The sequence below is a fragment of the Oryx dammah genome, unplaced genomic scaffold (genome assembly GCF_014754425.2).
Source record: "Oryx dammah isolate SB20612 unplaced genomic scaffold, SCBI_Odam_1.1 HiC_scaffold_1, whole genome shotgun sequence".
In the NCBI taxonomy this organism is placed as follows: domain Eukaryota; kingdom Metazoa; phylum Chordata; class Mammalia; order Artiodactyla; family Bovidae; genus Oryx; species Oryx dammah.
Genome location: NW_024070185.1, coordinates 96,825,769 through 96,848,859, shown reverse-complemented (window position 1 = coordinate 96,848,859; position 23,091 = coordinate 96,825,769). Strand labels below are relative to the sequence as shown.

The window sequence follows — 23,091 nt, the reverse complement described above, 5'->3', positions numbered from 1 at the left end:
AGACAGAACTGAGTAGTTGTGATACAGATCATGTGTCCTGAAAAGCCTAAAATATTTACGCCTTGGCCCTTAACAGAAAAAAAAGTCTGCCAACACCTGTAGGATCTCTTTGCTTACTTGTTTAATTTGGCTTCTGTGAGAGGGTTTTTACGTCTTTGTGGAGAGTGTTCCTAGGATTATGCTGTTCACCTAATTGAACTTGATGACAAATTGTATGGCCTCCTCTTTTATTTTTTTTTAACTACCCCCAAGGTAGTCAGTAATTTAAGTTAGGAAATACTCTGCAAGTTTTAGGATTGTAAATTTTAAATGATTGTTTAAAAAATTAAGTTCCAGGGATTACTGGTGCAGTACACTATACCAGATTTTCATTTTTTCTTTCTTTATTTTGAATTAGTTGGCTTCCTGAGGCTCAGGTTGTCCAAAGAGCCCTTAATTCTGCAGCCAACAACGTATATCAGTATGGACGAGAATGGATAACCCACAAGGTAAGGGAAGAGCCTATTTTCACAGCTTTTTCTTTGCAGGGTCTTCATTGGTAGTGACTTCTTGCTTTGATAAAGCAAAAATGGAGATTCTGTTTATAATTTCTGTTGTTGAAATAGGCTTAAATCTATAAATCAAAAGGCAACATAGGATGAAATAAAACCATCTGGACAGTCCTTTTGATAATTGCTGGTAGCTTGAACAATCCAAGAGGCTGGGCATTTGCTTCATGTTCAAAGTAGTTCTGATTCATTGTTTATACATTAGGGCAGAATGATCTCTAAGCTTGGCTGATCAAATATGGCTTTGTGGAGAAAAAATTAACACTACCTATTAAATTTTATTATCTGCTGATAACTGTACTTGACAGTTTCCAATTTGTTTCATTTAATCTTTCCAAGAAACCTATAGTAGTCTGAATTATTTTACCCCCTTTATAGACAAGGAAACAGACTTAAGTAAATTTACATAAGTAAATTCCCAGTGGTCATGTAATAAATTGCAGAGCTTGCTTTCACACTGAAGACTAATTCTAAATCCTTTGCCCTTTCTACTATGATATGCTAGAAGTGTGTGCCCGGAACTAATTTAAGTGCTTTAATGTGGCACTTGAGATAAACTGTGAAGGAATGGAATGATAGATCCTGGATGAATAGAGAGAAGGAAGAGTGTATTTTAAGAAGGGGTATTTATGTGATCCAAGATATAGAGATAGGAGTGTACTTGAGGAGGTGAGTTTGACTGAAGTTTTGTGAAGGGGAAACGAAAGGCAGAGGAAAAGACACAGCTCTTGTGGCTAAGGATCAGACTCCATGATACAGATGTGGGACATCACTTTTTTCCCTAGTTTTTCCTGTGGAAATGAAGGTAATTTGTAGTTTTAATGTATGAGTAATTAGGGTTATCTAGGGATTGCCAAAACTTGTTGCACTGAGATGTGTGCCAAAAAATTCCCTGTTTAAAATTCAAATTCAGAATCTAAAAACAAAATGTCTCTTGGAAATTACACTGTGTATACATGCCTACTCAGTTGCTCCATTGTGTCTGATTCTGTGACCCCAGGGACTGTAGCCTGCCAGGCTTCTCTGTCCATGGCATTTTCTAGGCAAGAATACTGGAGTCGGTTACCATTTCTTCCTCCAGGGGATCTTCCCGACCCAGGGATCAAGCCCACATCTCTTGTATCTCCTGCACTGGCAGACGGATTCTTTACCACTGCGCCACCTCTTGTAAATTACACTATACATACAATAATTTGCTAAGGATAGAATCGTGGTCAAGTTAAAAGTTAGGAGAAGGATGTGTTACTGATTTTCCTGGGTCCATACCAGATAGCCAAATCCACTGTCACATGGAAGTTTTAAAGAAAATGTTTATTGAATAAAAAAAAGATAAGTACAGTTGACCTTGAACAATGTGGTGGTTAGAGGTGCTGACCTTCGCTGTAGTTGAAAAGTCCCTGACTTTACGGTTGGCTCTCATTTACCTGGTTCTGCATTCTTAGATTCAACCAACCGCAGATCTTGTGCCTCTGTAGTACATATTTAGTGAGAAACATTCACATGTAAGTGGGCCTGCACTGTTCAAACCAGTGTTGGTCAGGAGCCCACTGTGTGTGGATACACCTCTGAGAATTGTCATGGAAGGGAGACCGAATATTGTAGAGGACTATTAGATGCTTAGATATATGTTTGCTGGACTTATTCTGTGAATAACCTAGCGTTTAATTCTTGAATTATCTGTTCAGGAGAAACTTTTATTCTGGAATTCTTACCTATTTGGGAAAATAATAAAGGGAATTTGGGTAGCTGGAAGAATGTGCCTTAGATTTTAAAGTAAAATTTTAATTACTTAGAGGAACAGGTTTGAAACCTTATACTTGAGAGTCTTTAAAATGAAAGACCACAGAAGAGACATGATTTTCTACGTAAAGTTGTAAAATATTTGTGATCCTGATTTAGGAGGCACAGGGATAGTATCTAAAAACAACCATTGAATTGAATGGATAAGTAAAATGTGGTTTATCTGTATAATGGAATATTATTTAACCATAAAAAGGAAGTACTGGTACATTTTACAACAGGATGAACCTTGAAAACATTACTAAGTCAAAGAAACAGTCATAAAAGACCACATAAGTATGATTCCATTTATATAAAATGTGTGAAAGAGGCTTATCTGTAGAAACAGAGTAGAGTAGTGGTTTTCAAGAGTGGGGGGATTGGGAAGAAATGGAAGAGTGATTGCTAATGAGTATGGAGTTAACTTCTGGGGGCTTGAGAATGTTCCAAAATCGATTGTGGTAATGATTGCATAACTGTGAATGCAAAAAAAAACTGTTGAGTTATACACCTAAATGGGTGAATTGTAAGGTGTGTGAGTTATATCTCAATAAATTTTTTTTTTAAAAAAAGAGTCATTGACATTGCAGAGGTAGCTCAGATCTTATCCAGCTAAGAGTCATATATATAAGAATTGAATCCTAAGAACTACAGTGTAGAAAGGGCCAAAACTAGGTGGGGACGGAATGCCACACTCAGCACAGGAAAAAAGTTTTTTATAGCCTAAGTTTTGGTATGAACAGAGAAGGTTACTTTCTATCTGTTTCCAGCCTACTTTGTCAGCTGTATCTCCTATATCCTCTTTTCATTGTTATGGTTCTAATCAGACCCCCTAGTTTGCTCTTTCCTCAGCGTTCAGTGATCTCATTTTAACTTGATTACTTTCTTCAAGACCCTGTCTCCAAATACAGTCACATTCTGGGGTCCTGGGGGTTAGGACTTTACATAAGAATTTAGAGGTGGAGGACACCATTAAGCCTGTATTATGGCCTGGGGAGAGAGTATAGCTTGAGGAGGACCAGATTTCCTGCACACTTAGGCTTTTGAAGGCCAGAGAAGTGAGCCAGCAGAGAAGATGGAGGAGGAGCCCTGTGTTGCACCCTGTGTGTCAGCGAGGCCGACAGAAGAAACTGTTTCAAGAAAGACTTGGTTGTAGCAGATGCTGCCAAGATTTCAAGCAAGGTTGGAACAGACATTTGCCTTCTGACTCCTATTTTTGCAGATTAGGCTGTTTGCCTTCAGTTACACAGCCCTCAGATAGCATTCTGACTGCTCTTAGTGTGGAATTATGTTTCATATACAAAGCGCATCTCATACCACCAGTGGTATGCGTGCTTCAGTGATTTTTTTGTAACAGCAGTGATGTGCCCGTTCAACTCAGATCTCTGGCCCAGTCTTCCTTGTGATTTTTGATAATATAATGTTGCAGGCTGGTAATTGGGGTCTGTAGTATTCTGCTATGATTGATAGCTCCACAAATTTGAAAAGAATGTTTTATAACATGCTGTAAAATTTTGCTGAACTCTCTTTTGAGTTAGGCTTCCCAGGTGCCTCAGTGGTAAAGAATCTGCTTGCCAGTGCAGGAGATGGCATGTTCGATCCCTGGGTCAAGAAGATCCCCCGGAGAAGGAAATGGCTACCCATTCCAGTATTCTTGCCTGGGAAATCCTATGGACAGAGGAGCCTCGTGGGCTACCATCCATGGGGTCGCAAAAGAGTCAGACATGACTTATCGATTAAACAACAACAACTCCTTTAAGTTAATAGTTGTGGTATTTTAGTTATTCACCAAATAGTTGTGGTATTTTAGTTATTCACCGTTGTGCTGGGAGTGAGACAGCTAAAGGAGATGTCAGTTTGAAATAGTGCTTTATTACAGTAAAGGCCACTGTGCAAGCAGCCAAAACTGGAGGCTGTCTGTGACCATTTTAGGCCTCTTCTGGTAAAAGGAGATCCCAGAGGCTGACAGGTCATAGGACTGTGAGAATCTGATGACTGTAATATATAAAAAACACAGTTAAAGTCAGTAGAGGACTTCGTTAGTGGTCCAGTTTAAAAACCCGCCTGCCAAGGCAGGGGACACGGGTTCCATCCCTGATCAGGGAAGACTCCACCTCTGTGGGCAGCTAAGCCCGTGTGCCGCGGCTACTGTAGCCTGCACGCCTAGCGCCAGTGCTCTGCAGCTAGAGAAGCCCGCACCTTAGAAGCCTGCACACCGCAGCTAGGGAGTGACCCCTGCTCACCGCAACCGTGAAGACCCAGCACGGTCAAAAACATTATGGATGAATAAATAAATAAAACTTTTTAAAAAGACTAAGTCCCCATGATTGTAAAATAAGGAGGGGGAGTTAGAATAGGGGTAATGGTGGTTTTTCATTATTGCGGATAGTTTGCTCTGCTAGGTGTTCTTTGCTCATAGGTTATATATGCTATAGATGAAAGACTATTAGACAACTTTGATCCTAACTCTGCTACTTTTAATCCCAACTCTTAGCTGCGTGACCTTGGGCCTATCATAGATTCTTTCTGTTTTCTCATTTTAAAAGAATAAAGGGTTAACCAAACCTTTTTCTGTCTAACTTTGTTGAGATTGTTGCAGAGGTCACAATGTAGGTGAGAGCCATTTGTAAACTAAAATACTGTGCAAAGATGAATGGCTTTTATATTCACTAATTTGTCTTTGGTTTATGAATAAATCAAATGTGAGAGAAAACACTGAGCAGATATATTTGTATCAAGTATGTCAAAAAACTGGTCCAGGTATCTATAAGATCAGCATTAAATGGTCAAAAGGTATGATTCAGTTCAGTTCAGTCGCTCAGTCGTGTCCGACTCTTTGCGACCCCATGAATTGCAGCACACCAGGCCTCCCTGTCCATCACCAACTCCCAGAGTTCATTCAGACTGACATCCATCGAGTCAGTGATACCATCCAGCCATCTCATCCTCTGTCGTCCCCTTCTCCTCCTGCCCCCAATCCCTCCCAGCATCAGAGTCTTTTCCAATGAGTCAACTCTTCGCATGAGGTGGAGTTTCAGCTTTAGCATCATTCCTTCCAAAGAAATCCCAGGGCTGGTCTCCTTCAGAATGGACTGGTTGGATCTCCTTGTATGGTTAGGTCACACAAAAGGAAATACACATTGAAAACCCCCATGGAAAATGGTCACTCTCATCACTAAAGAAAAATAAAAATAATTATTACCATTTCACACCTATTAAATTATCTAATAATTTAATAATTTATCAGTTCATAAGGTTTGGGAAAAATTGGTTCTTTCATATAACATTGGTAAGTGTTAATTGGTATAGTCCTTATAGAAGACAGTTCAGCAGTGTTTCACCAGAGTCATTAAAATGCTTATTTCCTTTGATTCCTGTATGTTTATCTTAATGTTAGTAATAAAAAAGTTGCATAAGGATATTTATTGCAGTGTTACTTGTGACATTATAAATTGGGAACCATCTCTATGTCCTATGACTGATTAAATAATAATAGAAAAACTTAGCTAATATGAAACCATTAAAAATAAAGGTTAGTGTTGAAGAATAAAAATGAAATACTTCTGATGCAAAAGAAAACATAGGATTCTAAACTGTATCTGGGTAAGCAGGCAGAAATTTGCAGAGGGAAAAACGGCAGCAATTATATTAAGTGGGGCAACAAATCATTGTCTTTTTAAAAGCATCTTTAAGATTACCATATGGTTTTAATAACATGTAAAATGTGGGATGAGATGCTATAATGAATAGCTTTCTCCAAGTTATCTTGGCTTAGTGTTTTTGATTTCCCAAACCCTGAAGCCAGTCTTAATTGGTTATAACTCTGAGTCCTGACATCTCTGGCTCAGACAGTAAGGAATCTGCCTGCAGTGCAGAAGACACGAGTTCAATCCCTGGGGTGGGAAGATCCCTAGAGAAGGGAATGGCTACCCACTCCCGCATTCTTGCCTGGAGAATCCCATGGACAAAGGAGCCTGGCGGGCTACAGTCCATGGGGTGAGGTTGCAGAGTTGGACACAACTAAGCAAATAACACACACTGAGACCTAACATCTCTCAGCATATTCAAAGGAAGATTTGTGTTTATAGCTAAGGTTCTAAAATTTTACCTAAAGTTGTGTGGTAATTCTGATGCTAGTGGTAAGTGTAACATGATACTTCCATATAATGGATGAGCACCGGGGTCAGTTAGAAAAGAGTTTTCTCTGGGCAGATGAGATCAGAAAAGTCAGTAAGCATGGCTTTGTTCTCTTAAGACCTAAAGAAGTTTTCTTAGAGACCTAAGAACAAAGGAAATAATCAAGAAGCAAAAAGACAGGAGCGAGAGTATTTACTGGAAATACTGGGTAGAGTTTAAGGAAAGAACAGTGTGGTTGGAAGCAGTTGAATAGTCTGGGACATTTTAGTTTGATTTGGAACAAATGTCAAGACCAGCATGTATTAATTTTACTGGATTGTTGCCTGAAACACTAACTCAGATTAAATCTGTATTCCTTCCAGCTTCATAAAATTCTCGGAGATAAGGTGAATAATACGGCCGTAATTGAAAAACAAGTACTAGAACTTTGGGATAGGCTGTATCATTCTTGGTTTGTAAAGGTAAGTTATTTTAGCTAAGGATTTCAGTTGTAAACTAATAATGTCCTTTTATGGACTCATTGACTAGGTTGGATTGTGTTAACACGGAGATTTCATTTCTTGACATTTTTAAGCTGCAAGGTCTTAAACCTCGGGTCATTAAAAGTCAGCTTGAATTGATGATTAACCTCATGGCAGAAGCATCAGTTTCTCTGTTATTGGTGTTCTATCTGCTTTTCATTAGCCTCAACAGTGTCTCATCCTCTTAACCAGATCTGTGCAGTAGAAGTGTGATGCAAGCCGTATATATAATGTTAACTTTCTAGTGGCTGCATTAAAAAAAAGAGAGAGGAAAAAAAACTAGGATGGATGAGATTCATTTTAATTATTTTACTTAACACAGTATACCCAATATATGTCATTTCCATATGTAATGAATGAAAAAGTAATGAGATTTTATATTTTACATATGACATATACATATAAAATCTTTTCCATTCTGAGTGTTAGAGATCTGGTTTATCTTTTACGCTAAGAGCATATTTAGGTACTTGGTAGCCACAAGTGGGTAGTGGCTACTATTTGGGACAGTACAGCTCTGGACACTAAGAACTTTTTCTTTGAGGAAGTGAAAATAGATCCAAAAGTTTAGAGATGATTATTTTATTTTAAATAAACCTTTAGTGCTACTTGTCCTGATGTGTATAATTTTTTACTAAATATAAAAATGACAGTTTGAAAGCAGGTAGTCATGCCAGCCATTCTGTACACTGTGTGGGCAGGGCCCTTGGGACTGCCATCAGGGACTGTGCTGTGGAAGATGCCCGTGCAGGGGGAGAGAGAGCGCGTCAGGGAGAGAGCACGTCGGGCAGAGTTAGCTTGGGTAACGGGGAGGAGGGTGTAGTTGAACATTTGCATATGTTCCCTAGTGACCTGTTTGGCATTGTACGCTCTTGGCAGTTCAGTTCAGTCGCTCAGTCGTGTCCCGACTCTTTGTGACCCCATGGACTGCAGCACACCAGGCTTCCCTGTTCATCACCAACTCCTGGAGTCCACCCAAGCCCATGTCCATCGGGTCGGTGATGCCATGCAACCATCTCATCCTCTGTCATCCCCTTCTCCTCCCGCCTTCAATCTTTCCCAGCATCAGGATCTTTTCCAGTGAGTCCATTCTTCGCATCAGGTGGCCAAAGTATTGAAGTTTCAGCTTCAGCATCAGTCCTTCCATTGAATATTCAGGACTGATTTCCTTTAGGATGGACTGGTTGGATCTCCTTGCGGTCCAAGGGACTCTTCAGGAGTCTTCTCCAACACCACACTTCAAAAGCATCAATTCTTCAGCACTCAGCTTTCTTTATAGTGCAACTCTCACATCCATACGTGACTACTGGAAAAACCGTAGCTTTGACTACATGGACCTTTGTTGGCTCTTGCCTAGGAGAAGTTGAAGGAATGGTGATGGGTTTTGTGGGTTTTTCAATAATTGAGAGTTAAAACTCACTGGGAGCCCCTCCCGGTGGTCCAGTGGTTAAGACTCTGAGCTCCCAGTGCAGGGAGCCCGGGTTTGAGCCCTTGACAGAGACCTTGATCCCACATGCCACAACTAAGAGTTTGCCTTAAGACCCCACAAGCTACAACTAAGATCCAGTGGAGCCAGATAAATAAAAATTAAAAGCCAACAAAACCTAACTGGGGAATCTCTGGGTAGATACCTGCTGAAGAGCCTATTACAAAGGTTGTATCTTGTTTCTTCTGCTAATTCTGGGGCTTCTGCTTACACACAAACAGCTTTTACTGTCCCTCACCCACTTTGAGGTTCCTGAATGGTCCAGGGAGGTCAGGTCAGTGTTTTAAAAGCATAGGTTTGTAGGTGGGTAAGTGCATTGCTTTCTTTACCTCTTTTACTAGGACCTAAGTAGTCAAGGCTGTGGTTTTTCCTGTGGTCATGTATGGATGTGAGAGTTGGACTGTGAAGAAGGCTGAGCACCAAAGAATTGATGCTTTTGAACTGTGGTGTTGGAGAAGACTCTTGAGAGTCCCTTGGACCGCAAGGAGATCCAACCAATCCATCCTGAAGGAGATCAGCCCTGGGATTTCTTTGGAAGAAATGATGCTAAAGCTGAAACTCCAGTACTTTGGCCACCTCATGCAAAGAGTTGACTCATTGGAAAAGACTCTGATGCTGGGAGGGATTGGGGGCAGGAGGAGAAGGGAACGACAGAGGATGAGATGGCTGGATGGCATCACCGACTCAACGGATGTCAGTCTGAATGAACTCTGGGAGTTGGTGATGGACAGGGAGGCCTGGCATGCTGCGATTCATGGGGTCACAAAGAGTCGGACATGACTGAGCGACTGAACTGAACTGAATGTTTTCCTTGCTAGTGAAGATTGGCATCCTTGGGCTTTTTGGAAAGGTGCAAAAATGGAAACACATGCAAAATGTTAGGAATCTACTTCTATTTCTAAATTCTAACCTTACTAGTCGCTTTGTTTATTCATCACCCTTCTACATCCATTATTCCTGCGTATCTGCCAATGTAATTCTTTTCCTGATAGACATGTTAGATTTCTCCTCTGCACCCTTCTCTTTCACATTCTGTTTTTCCCTCTTTTATTGAGATATGATTAATACATACCATTATATTTAATATTGCTTTTAGCTATACTTTTTCATATTTTATTTCTCTCTGCTCTCTTTAGCTTGTTTGGAAGAGTAGTAAGGTAGATGAAGAGAGGGAAAAAGCAAAAATGGGAGACTAAAAGAAAGGTTAGAGGGGAGAAAGGGGGAAAAATAAGATGAAAGTATATGCTATGTTCATGTTCAGTTGAATATACTGACGAGTAAAGTGTGTTCATGAACATGCTTAGGAGGAATGCATTTAAGCTAGGCTGAGACACAGTAGCTAGAATATAAACAGAAAAATGTATTTCGGGTCTTTTTGATGGAGTTCTTTGTTAATTTCTGATATAATACGAAGTTTTTCACCTCTGTGTGTTTGGTAAACTGCTCAAGTGGACCTGAAACAAAGTAGGCTATTTATATGTCTTCTTGTCTTCAGGTTAAGACGGGGATTTCATGTCTGAACTGTTTTGTTCTACAGAACGTATCGCACTCTGGAAGGCACAGAGGGCACAAGCTGCACATAAGTCGTCAGAATAGCTGGCTGGGGGACATTCTCGACTGGCAGGATATCGCTTCCTTTGTCCATGAGAACATTGAGACATTTCTTTCGGTAAGAAATAGTATTTTTTAATTAAATTGGACTTAGGAAAAAACAGACTCTAATTCCCAGGTTTTTTTTCATGCACGTAAATGTCTTTCATGACCCTGTTTTTTAATGCCATGAGATTTTACAGTTTTGAGAATTCTAAATGCACTAGAAAGATGTCCCAAAGCCATAGGCCTCGAGTGTAGCTCCCCTGACCCCTCCTCTGTGGTTGAAGAGTAAGCAAGAGATGCTGACTCAGGAAGCATGCACAATGCTGTGGCTCCCGGGTTCTGAGACCGGTGTCCTCATCCCTTAGACTGATCAGAACGCCCCTAGTTGAACCACTAGCAAGGGAGCTGCCTCTGGGTGGTGAAGTCCTTTGGCAGATAGAAATATGGTTCCGGTTACAGTAGAGAGACTGGATGCTTAAAGGCTTAGATTTCTGTCATCCTTCCTGTCCTTCCTTCATGCCATCCGCCTCTGCCTTGCTTTCCAGAAGATCGGAGGCAGCAAGGAACAGTTTGCAGTGTTGCTGAGTTTCACTCCATAGCGTACTTTGTGAGGTCTCTTGGCCTGTGGCTTTTCACAGAGATGAGAAATCCTCTCTTGTGAATAAACTTGTAACTCTTTTCATGTTAATAAAAATGAGGTTTGGGACTTCCCTGGTGGTCCAGTGGTTGGGAAAAGCCCTTCCAGTGCAGAGGGTGCAGCTTCGATTCCTAGTTGAGGAGCTAGGACCCCACATGCCTCGGTGCCAGAAAACCAAACCAAAATGGAAGCAGTGTTGTGGCAAATTCAGTAAAGAGTTTAAAAAAAAAAAAAAGGTCCACATCAAAAAAAAAAAAAACTATAAAAAAATAAAATTTTTTAAAAAGTGGAGGTTTGCTGTGCTAGATGTTTTTAAATTTTAATTTTTATCAGAACAAGAGATGACCATAGCTGAAAAGTCGAAGATGCTTTAAGGTGTTAAATAATGAATAGCATTGCCCCTGCTCTGTGCTTCCCCCTTCAGTCTCATTCTCCAGAGCTCTGCATTCTTTTAACTTTCTCTGTGTATTTACCTCTAAATTTCTAAAATAATATTTATGCTGGTCTTCCTGGCTTTCACAGTGTTCTCTTCGGCTTCTGACATGGAAGATGAAGATACAAGTCTCTCAGTGCCTCCTTACTGCTCCCCTGGGGTTTTCTTACGACTCTGTTGGGCCCTTCGCCCATTCCTGCACTCACATTTTCCCATCCTCCCAATTGCCTAATATAGCTGTGATAGTTTGAAGTTAAATCTAGAAATTCATGTCCTTCAGTTCTAAGAATGTTGCTTTTGATAATCCCTTCCCTCTGTTTTCTCTGGTCCAGTGGCTCTCAAACTTTTTGGTCTGAGAGCTCCAAAGAGCTTTTGCTGATGTGCATTCTATTGGTATTTATTGTATTAGCAATTAAAACCGAGAACTTTAAAAATATTTAACAGCTACTAAAATATAATGTTACTTGTTGACATAAAGAACATGCTTTTTGTGTTTGAAAAATAACCATTTTCCAAAATAAAATAATGATTTAGTGATAAGAGTGGCTTTCATTACATTTTTGCAAACCTATTTAATGTCTGGATTCTCATACTTGTTCCTGTACTCAAGTCTGTTGGAATATGTTGTTTTGGTTGAAGTATGTGAGGAAAATCCAGCCTCACACAGATATGTAGTTGGAAAAGAGAGGGAAGTCTGTTAATAACCTTTTCAGATCATTGTGACAATTCTTTGATACTACTCTGACACTCAACAGATAGTATTTCTTTAAGATTAGTTGCAATGTGGAATTTGAAAGCATTATCAGTGAACTTTTTCTACTCTCTTATATTAGGGTCCATGGATCTGTCTTGGCTAGGAATGGATCTTTCACCCTTACATGATTTTGTAATGTGCACTGGTCATTTGGAATTAATGTTCACTAAGTTCTAAATATTGACATATTTTATTATACAGTATTAAAAAAAATCACGTTCTTTAACATCACCACCTATCTCATCAGAAAAAATCTTAAGAAACGTCAAGGTCATCCCCTGATTCAGTTTTTTTAGTTTTATAATACCCAACATCTATTTCTTATTTTCTGAACCTTTCTTCTTAATCCCTTTGAGTACATAGAAAAGTTGCTGGTTTGTGGCTGGCAACTACCAGTCTATAGTTAATGTATTCCGTTAATTTCTTAAGAATTTCCACAGCGTATTTCCTATCAGTATGACCCCAAAACTTTTTTTTTTTAATTTTTAATAAAAATTTCAAAGACAGAATTCCCCAAAAGAATGCTTGTCAAAATCACAAGTAAGGGCATTGTTGGTTTGTTTCTTGGAATCAGTGGCATTATTCATTCATTCTTTATCCCACAAGGTCAAACAGTCAGTCATGCATATTTTTGTAGGCATCATGAAGCATTTGCAAGATTTTATGTAAGGAGTTATTGTAAATGAAACTAGCCTTCCAAACTCCTCTCATGAAGCCTGCGCTGAGGTTTGCAAGAAACACTGAGGACAACAAAACACGCCTTTTATAAGTTGTACGTTTGAGGCAGGAAAGGAATGGATAGGCCTTTCATAGAACAGATGGTATAACTTGGACATATGACAGAAAACAGAATTTCTCTTTTGGAAAGGGCACCAAAATAAAACAGATATTAGGAGTTCTGGTGCCCAGCTCTGGTTCTACTTACTAGCTTCAGGCCCTTGGGCAAGTTTTTTAAAATCCCTGAGCTTCAGTTTGTATATCTATAAAACAGAGATATCATCTCCACTGCTTCCCTCACCACCTTGCTGTGAGGTTTAGGGAAGCATTTTGAAAGCTATAATGGAAGGTGTTTTTCTGATCATCTTGCCTCCATGTTTTTCATTAAGAGAGAGGGAGGATAGTCCTCTCAATCTGATTTAGGTATTGACCGTCCAGTGATGTCCGTGTGTTCAGTCATCTCTTGTGTTGTTGGAAAGAGGGTGTTTGCTGTGACCAGTTTGTTCCCTTGGCAGTACTCTGTGAGCCTTTGTCCTGCTTCATTCTGTACTCCAAGGCCAAACTTGCCTGTTACTCCAGGTATCTCTTGACTTCCTACTTTTGCATTCCAGTCCTCTGTGATGAAAAGGACATCTTTTTTTCATGTTAGTTCTAGGAGGTCTTATAGATCTTCCTCGAACTGTTCAGCTTCTTCAGCATGGAAGAAGAACCATGCCCAAGTGGTTGGGGCAGACTTGGATTACTGTGATATTGAATGGTTTGCCTTGGAAATGAACAGAGATCATTCTTTCATTTTTGAGACTGCACTCAAGCACTGCATTTTGGACCCTTTTGTTGACTATGAAGGCTACTGCTTTTCTTCTAAGGGATTCTTGCCCACAGTAGTAGATATAGTAGTCCTCTTGGGGATAATAATAGAACGGACATTATCAAGTAGGACTAAATTCATGAAGAGATAGGAAATGAAAACATGTAGGCGTGCTATAAATATTATACATCTTCTTTCAGTAATATTTAACATGTGTTAATATCTGGTTCTAGTGAATTTGCTGGTGGATCAAATGAACTCAGTAGGTCTTAGTATAGGGTCATGTCTATCTGAGGAAAGATTTTCAGTTGCAGAGCTGTGACCCCATCTGTTCATTTTGTTTTTGTGACTTCAGTTCGTTTCTGTTATTGTGATGTTAGTGAAGTCATTGAAGTGATGTTTTTATATTTTTCAATTGTTCTAAGTTGGAGATGGCAAGGTGGTAGGGGAGGTGACTAATAAGGCAAATGTTAGGATTTCATGGCCTGCACTTGTGGTCCTACAAGCTACATCCAGTCACAGGTTACATTCTGGCATGTTCTCCTGTAGGTATTTTTTTCTCTGTGGGCCATGTTCACATAGTTATAGTCATGCTGTGTATAAACTTTCTGTGTCTGGTTTTCTAAACAGAGGAGGTTTTTTAAACAGATATATTTTAAAATATATCATCAAATATATTTCTGCATTATAGCAGGGATGTTTTAATGGCGGCCTACTGTTTGCAGTAGGTTCACCGTGATTTACCTAACCGTTTTCCTTACTGAGCGTCGATCGAATGTTTGCAGATCTTAGAGTCTCTGTGGGTCGTCATGAGCCGGAACGTGAGTCTGCTCTTCTCCACCGTCACCACGCTTCTGACCATCCTCTTCTACAGCGGGACTGCCCTCCTCAACTTTGTCCTGTCGCTGGTATGTCCACACAGCCGAGCACATGTCGCACGCCTTCCACAGCAAAGCATATTCTTGGTTCCGCTTGTGTTTCCTTCCTGTAGTTTCCAAATGTGGTATTTTAGGAGATACTGTCCTTTGTTTTGCAGATAATTTTCCTGACCACACTATTTTATCTGTTAAGTTCCAGTGATGAGTACTACAAGCCAGTGAAGTGGGTGATAAGCCTGACACCACTATCTCAGCCAGGTCCTTCTTCTAATATTATTGGCCAGTCTGTGGAAGAAGCTATCAGGTAGGGATAAGATTTATGCTGTTCTTACTTCCTTCAGAAACTGCTCTCCACGAGAGCCCTGTTTTTCTGTCTTGAGCCTTCCTAGCAGCATTCAGTGCTCAACGACTGAGGGACACTGGCGTTTTCAAATTTTTAAAATCTCCTTTGTGAGGATAACGTAAAACATTTTCAGTGTCCTGCCCTCAAGTCTTGATGTGCAGAGATCCAGTGGCCTGTCTCCATCAGCTTTACATCCACAGGCTCTTACTCCAGCTCCTAATCATCACTTGGTCTATTCAGGTGAAGCCCCTCCTGTACCAGATGTACACCTCACCTTCTCTCAGAAGCCTCCTCATACTCTCAGGAGTTCTGACTTTGCTCATGGAGGAGAGTACGTGGCCTTCCTGTTTCTTCCTATTGCCCTCTGCAGAGGGTGCTTTGGATCCTAGAAATGAGAAATTTGGAGTTACCTCCAAATCATAGGCTCTGTGTGTATCATAGGTTCTGGCCAGAAACTTCCATCATGTCATCCGATATCCATGTATCACAGGCTTGACTTTTGATTGAGCTGATTCTTCAACTTTTATTCTTCATATTCTCTTTCCAAGTCACTGACTCCCTTTTCCTTTTCATCATGTCAGGTAGGGAAAGGCCTTTTGCAGCCTTGTTTCAGCTCCTTCCCCAACCTTTGTCCCTCATTGTTCTTAACTCAGTAATAAGACTCAACTTCATTTTGACTTCTGTTGAATAGCTACTCAAATTAAGTCCTTGTGTTATCCATGAGAGCTTCTTTTTTATAATAAGTTGTTAGGTCTAAAGCTTCTCTGAATAGTGAATCTTTGGCTGGCATTTCTGTTGCCACATACTTTTAAGAAAATGGTAATTGCTTGAAACTAGTCTTCCACAGAAATCTTGATTTGATGTGATAATTTTGTCTGACTGATTTTGGCTTTTTTTTTTTTTTCCCCACTGTGTTCATGTAACAGCTGATGAGGATACCGCTTTAATCTTTGGAAAATCCTTGGTTACATTCAAATAGCATGCATGCACCTAAACTGTATTTTTCTCTGGAAACTTTGCTAGGTTTTTCCCCCCTTTTTCCTCCTAGACTTCATCGGACAGTTGTTGTTTTAGTCACTAAGTTGTGTCTGACTCTTGTGACCCCATGATCTGCAGCCCGCCAGGCTCCAGTGTCCATGGGATTTCCCGGGAAGAGTAGTGGAATGGGTTGCCATTTCCTCCTCTAGGGGATCTTCCTGACCCAGGGATCAAACCCTCGTCTCCTGCATTGGCAGGGGGATACTTGATCACTGAGCCACCTGGGAAGCCATTATTGGACAGTAAGTGGGATTAAAAACAAGAAAGCTCGTATCCCCTTTGGTGCTCTCAGGTATCCACCTGGAGCCATCCATGTAATTATTCCAAGTTTGGGACTATACTGTCTACTGTAACACCTTTCAGGGTGAAGTTGTCTTTGGGAAAAATACTTTTTGGTTTCAGCAACCCTTCTAAGCCTATTTGACCTTTGGTAATCATCTTTATTAATCTAGCAATAGATTAACTTTAGTTTATCTAAGTGACATCTGTCTGACTCAGATAAGTTTATGCAAATATTCTTACCAAAAAGGAAAAATAACTTTCTGTCTTCCCAGTAGGGTAAAGTTATGGAATCAACCATATCAAGGCTGTCAGAATCCTCTAAGCAATGTTACTTAAGCCAAGTCTTATAGAAAATTATCTAGCTTATCTATAAAGAATTTAAAGAAAGATACTACATTTTCCTGACATAACCTTTATTAGCATAGCTGACCATCCTCTGAATATCTGTCACTGAGTCATTTTTTTCCACACAAGATAATGCTATCTCCTTTGTTTTAAACATTACTCTTTAATGTCGTGGTTTCTTGGAATTGGTAAGCAAAGCTGTGATTTGCACCCATATCCAGCTGATAGAGATCACACATTCTTCTGGTATACCATGATGCTTTCCTCCAGGAGGAAGTGGGTTGTGTCAAAAGTGATGAATTAAATTTGTGGTACTGTTAACATTCAGCTGGACACATGAAGCCAGCAGCTAAAAATTTAGTTCTTTGCAGAGAAAGACAAATACCATATGATATCACTTATATATGGAATCTAAAAAAAAGATGCAAATGAACTTATTTACAAAACAAATAAACTCAGACATAGAAAACAAACTTATGATTACCAAAGGGGATATGGAGAGGGTAAAATTAGGAGTTTGGGATTAAAATATACACAGTACCATATATAAAAAATAACTAGCACTTACTGTATATCACAGGATACTCAATATCTTGTAATAACTATAATGGAAGAGAGTGTAAATATGTATGTATATGTATGTATAAGTGAATCACTTTGCTGTACACCTGAAACAAACACATTGTAAGTTGACTGTATTTCAGTGAAAATTTTTTAAAAATTGAGGTCTTTGGTTCAGGAAGGAATTTGAGGTTAGAGAGAGTGTAGTCATCTGCAGCGATATGAGGAAATATATATCTCTTTACAGGTTAGATTTGCTTTATCTTCTTGGGATCGTACACATTAATTATGTGCTGTAACAGTAGCCCATGTCTTGGTTCTAATGTGTACTCATACAAAAACCATTTTAGTTTTAATATGGAAAAAATTTTAACAGTCCTCAGGAGCAGTACAACAGTCCTAATTGTTCTCAAAATTGATAGATTTCTGTGAGACTGAAAAATATGGTGCAGACAAAAGAACTTGTTACAGGTTGGGCCATTTTTCTAAGCACAACTCTAAAGTTATATAAATTACTTCAGGATGATTTTTAGCAGTCTGAGTGCTTTTTACTTCTTTACTGGGTCAAATTCAAGACTTAAAATATGCAGTTTTACATAGATGTCTCTAAAGAAATTTCTCATGTATGTAGGATAACAATGAGCTCTAGTTCCACAAACTGTCAGGTTTTTTTGTTCTTAGGGATTATATTCAAGATGGAATATGTTTCTTCAGGGAAACAGATTTTAAGAGAGAAAATATTCTATAAATGATCGTGAAAATATTATTATAATGTCCTGAGGCTGTAGTTTTGTCTGTAAATTATCAGTTATATCAGATTTTATAAGCACCAATCATTAGTCATCATCATTGTTACAGTTAAGTGAGTTATTAGACTCATTTCACATTATTCATTAATAAGTTAAAAAGTGGAATTGAAATTGGGAGTGAACTGCATGTCCAGACAGTGAAAATGTCTTTGTTCTTCAAGCTTTGCCTTCTGAAATATGTGGCTATTTGATAGAAACACTGTCCCATTGAATTTCTGAACCTTTGTTATTTTTCTCCATTCTGGATAAGTGTTCCTCTATACTGACTACCTCTGTGGTTGGGTTTACATTTCATGAATTTTTGAGTTAGTGGCATGCATCCTTTACCCTCAAACCATGTTCCTCCCCTTAGAGCATGTCGTGTCCTGAATGTTTGCATCATACCCTTCTTCCCCGATGCTCCATGCTGCTTGCTCTGGTGGAGATATTGCACATTACTAAGTTGCATGTTGTCACGGCCTCAGTGCAATTTAGTGTGTGTGATATTTTCACATGAGTGCATGCACACGGGTATGGCTCTTGCTTGTGGGATTACAGCTTTTCAGGGCTGGTGGGGGCAGGGGTCTTAGTGATCAATTTGATGGGAGAATGCGTGTATTGTGAGATTTTCATTTGGAAAGTAAACATGCTCCCCACCTCTAGTTTTGCAGAATTGAAAATACCAAGGTTAATAGAAATCGATGTCAATCATTTAGTAAATCAGTATTTCCAGTTTTCACTGGAAATATTAAATTTTAAATATTCATTGGAAATTGTTGTAGATTGAAGATTATAAGTATTGTTTAAATTGAAATGTATAAGGAAAAGTTTAAAGCTGTAAGAAAATATATTTTCACTTATTTGAAGAGATTTTTTAATGCTGTAATAGAGAGGCAGAATTTCATGCATATTTGGGGAAATTAAATTAATTTGTTTAAAGTAATTTATTAATAATTTAAGCTAGAGTTCTTAAATAATAACCAAGTCAGTAAATATAATGCCTTTTTCACTTGCTGGATTAAAGATCAACCTAATAAGCCTATACTTTGCTTCAGGTTTCTAAGGAAAATAAATGACTTTTAAAAACTTCATATTTAGTTTCTTTTTGTGGTGCTTTAAAAATTACTAAATTCATTTTATTAGTTTTATAATAGAACTAGTGTTGAGATACAAATGTTTGCTATTTGTGCATGTAATTGAAACAACCTCTTGTTGATTTTTTTAGTTAGTGCTAGAGGAGTACGGAGAAGGCAATGGTAATCCACTCCAGTACTCTTGCTTGGAAAATCCCATGGACAGAGGAGCCTGGTAGGCTGCAGTCTATGGCATTGCAAAGGTCGGACATGACTGAGTGACTTCCCTTTCACTTTTCACTTTCATGCATTGGAGAAGGAAATGGCAACCCACTCCAGTGTTCTTGCCTGGAGAATCCCAGGGACGGGGGAGCCTGGTGGGCTGCCGTCTATGGAGTCGCACAGAGTCGGACACGACTGAAGCGACTTAGCAGCAGCAGCAGCAGCAGCAGAGGAGTAAGTATCCATGATTGGTAGGGATTATCAAAGACACAAAACCGTGTATTAACTATAGAAAAATATTGAATTAATATTTACCACTACCACAGACTCCACATGGTTTCATGTGATGCCTCTGTCATAGGCTTGTGTGTGTGACTCACTGTTATTTCCAGTGGGGACGGAAGGTGTCCGTGGGAGCGGCCCATCCTGAGCCACTTAGCAGCACGCTACGTCTGTGTGCACAGCGTGCTTTCCCCTTCTGGAAATCCAGTGTCAACCAAGTTTCTGTCCGATTTACTGTGAAACTGGGTCTCTGGCGTGGCTGGTAAATCAGGAAGGGGAGGGAGTTATAATGAAGGGAGCTGGCGGATCCTTTTCCCAATTGGGTTTGTTGTTGTTTAGTTCCTAAGTTGTGTCCGACTCTTTTGTGGCCCCATGGGATTTCCTAGGCAAGAATACTGGAGTGGGTAGCAATTCCCTTCTCGAGGGGATCTTCCTGACGCTGGATTTGAATGCAGGTCTGCTGCATTGCAGGCAGATTCTTTACATTGCAGGTGGATTCTCTACCATCTGAGCCACCGGGGAAGCCTGTGGGAATAGCATACTATAGTGATTTTCTTCCTGCTAGAGAAATGATTTCATTATCTCTTGGACTAGTGTATCTTTGTCCTTAGGTCCCTTCTGAGAATACAGCTCATTGCCCCATTTTTTCTAGGCTTACGCCTTGGGTATCTTACCCTTTCCTATGATTAGGATTTTTCTGTCATATCTCAAATTTCTTGTCCCAAGTTTGCTGTTAAGCCTTGTCTCTTATTTCCAGCTGCCTCCAGGGTACTTCCATCATCCTTTTTTTTGGCTAAACATGGCCCAGCTAAACGTATTCCCTTTTCTTCCATGTTCTCTCCTATTCTGGGTTTCTCCACGACTTTGATACACTGCCATTCTTTCTCCCTCAGGTTTAAAACTCAAATCTCTCATGTTCCTTTTTTCTTCCATGTTTTGTATTCAGTTACTCTTCAGATCGTTTATATTTCCTGTAGGCTATGTCCCCTCCTTTCAGTCTTTTTGATACCTCTTCCATCTGTGTCCTTACTGTCAGAGGTTATACAGCACCTTTAAGATATTTTTGAGTGAAAGCCGCTGGTCCGTATGACAGGATTTTACAATTTGGGAGCCAAGTCTGTGTCTCAGACCGGTAGGAAATGACTGAATCACCAGGTTGCAGAGTTTGACTTTACTGTCACAGTACACCTCTTGGGGTGCTTTAGAAAAGCTTGGTGTGTCCTTCTCTGTATACAGTCTCACCTTTGCTGCCACGGTCTCTGCTTTTTTCAGTTACTGACAGCTTTTCCTTCTCTCCTGAGTGTATGAGCGTGCCTCCCGTGTACCCCACAGATTCCTTGTTTTGGGGACTTTGTGATACCGTGGGATGATTTTAGATTTGTTGCCTTTGTGCTCTCTCTGAGCAGTTCCTTATTTCTCCTCCTTAACACAGTCCTACCTTAAATCTTCCAACTGAAAAGCAAAAATGAAGTACCCGAGATTACATATTTTCATCCCTATTAATCATTGAATATGTGTGCCTGTTTTTACACCTCTTGTATTTTAATCTCAGATTTTACTTTGGAATTAATAAGATTTATCTTCTGTAAATTCTCTCCAAGTGACCTGCATTGTTTGATACCATTTTTAGACGTTACTTTGTAAGTTGGGTTGCCTGGTTTAAGAAATGTGGAAACATTTTGTTAACAAAAGAAGAAAGACTGATGAAGTACCAGTTATATTATCTCTCACTTGCTCTTCCCAAGGGGAGGGCTGGTCACAGCTTGGATGTCTCAGAATTTAATTACCTCCTCAGAGATAAGATAATCACACTTACTTTTCTTTCTCTTTATTTTGATGGTGAGTAATCTGCTTCAGAAGTGAAAAGCTGATGAGTTATTTCAGTGAATAGGGTATCTTAAGGTTTTTCTGTTATCTTTTTATTAGAGAAACTTAAAGAACAATTTAGTAAATCTATTTCAAGGTTTAAATAGAAGATTTGTATATTTTATTGAAATAAAATGAAAACAGCATTCTCAGGCCACTGGAAAAATCGAAGCTATTATTATCAGATTTGGAATAAAATCTAGAAGCCTAGAAATAATTGATTTTTCTGAATCTCAGTATGATACTGTGTTTATTTTGTTTCCACTTTATCTTTGGACATTCTAGAGGGGTGTTTGATGCTTCCCTCAAAATGGCTGGCTTCTATGGATTATATACCTGGCTGACTCATACTATATTTGGCATCAATATTGTCTTCATACCATCAGGTAACAGCTGTACCATAACTTCTGCTGTGCTCTATTTAAGGAACATTAAACCATTTTACATGTATTGTCATCTTCGTCAAACTTGGAATGCTAAATTTTGATATCTAGTCTAGATTAGCAGCAGAAATGTGATCTGTAATGTTTGTTTATTGCTGTGTCCCTAGTAGCTAGAATAATACCCAGTACATAGTAAACACTGCATAAGCAACAAATATTTATTTGTTAGTTGAACATACTATTCTGAAAAGGGTTGATTGTGAAGTAAGGTCCTTCAACTAGCAAGGTTATTTTTGGTGTTTTTTTTTTCGTTTTTTTGTTTTTAGATACACTTTATTAGAAAGAAGCAAGGTAAGGAATATATGTTCTCATCTGAGATTTAGAAACTGATCTCTTAGTTGGCTCTCAATATTTGGCCAGTGCTCTACAGTTACACTGGAGAAGGCAATGGCACCCCACTCTAGTACTCTTGCCTGGAAAATCCCATGGACGGAGGAGCCTGGAAGGCTACAGTCCATGGGGTCGCTAAGAGTCGGACACGACTGAGCGACTTCACTTTCACTTTTCCCTTTCATGCATTGGAGAAGGAAATGGCAACCCACTCCAGTGTTCTTGCCTGGAGAATCCCAGGAACAGGGGAGCCTGGTAGGAGGCCGTCTATGGGGTCGCACAGAGTCGGACACGACTGAAGTGACTTGGCAGCAGCAGCAGCAGCTACAGTTATATTATAGGGCTGTACAGTTGTCATTTGGTGTCCCTGAGGGAGTGGTTCTGAGACCCTCTGAAGATTCCAGAATCTGTGGGTGCTCAGGTACCCTGGCTCTCCGAACCTGCAGGTTCCCCATCGGAGGATACTGAGGCCAACTATATACGTATTAACTAGCCATCGATTGAGAATAACAACTGTGGGGCACTAACATTTGTGACTTAAGAGTAGAAGTAAACACATACTTCAGAAGGATTTTCATGATCCAGTTTTAAGATCTTGGATTTCATTTAACAGCCGATTCAGTTAAACAGGGTGTATCATTGCCCTGAAATTTGAGTATGTATTTTTTTAACTTGTTCTGGTGGAAATTTTTAAACAGTAGGAGCTAGTGTTTAGATTCTGCTATTGGTATTGCTCTGATGATGATGTTAAAGTTGCTTCTTCTTCTTTTTAACCTTGTATTAGCCTTAGCAGCAATCCTTGGAGCAGTGCCATTTCTGGGCACATACTGGGCAGCAGTACCTGCAGTTCTTGATCTGTGGCTTACCCAAGGCTTAGGATGCAAAGCCATCTTACTGTTGGTTTTTCATCTCTTGCCAACCTACTTTGTAGATACTGCCATCTACTCTGATATATCAGGGTAAGTATTGCACTTCTGCAGTTGGTGATGAATCATATCCAGGAATTTCTCTGGCCTTTTTTTATTAAGGTTTATTTTTTTCCTTTTCGTTTTGGGCGTGGGTGAAAGGACAGGTGATAGTAATCTTTTGTGATCACACTGATATAATCAAAGATTAATTTATATGATTAATATCATTCACAAAGTATGTTATTTTGTTCATAGTAAGTAGTATTTACAATATATAAGACCATTGGCTAAAGTAAAATTGTGAATAATCCTCTGG

General features: G+C 39.5%; 1 protein-coding gene across 2 annotated transcripts in view; it reads left to right on the top strand.

Moving 5' to 3' along the window:
* Nucleotides 1-23,091, top strand: part of TMEM245 (transmembrane protein 245) — a 78,575-nt gene that overhangs the window by 36,717 nt on the left and 18,767 nt on the right. For both annotated transcript variants that reach the window (XM_040237322.1, XM_040237318.1), the window contains 7 exons: nucleotides 398-488; nucleotides 6,827-6,925; nucleotides 10,009-10,140; nucleotides 14,202-14,324; nucleotides 14,453-14,598; nucleotides 21,380-21,480; nucleotides 22,652-22,826. In XM_040237322.1, the coding sequence (XP_040093256.1) occupies nucleotides 398-488; nucleotides 6,827-6,925; nucleotides 10,009-10,140; nucleotides 14,202-14,324; nucleotides 14,453-14,598; nucleotides 21,380-21,480; nucleotides 22,652-22,826 (867 nt within the window). The remainder of the gene's footprint in view (nucleotides 1-397; nucleotides 489-6,826; nucleotides 6,926-10,008; nucleotides 10,141-14,201; nucleotides 14,325-14,452; nucleotides 14,599-21,379; nucleotides 21,481-22,651; nucleotides 22,827-23,091) is intronic.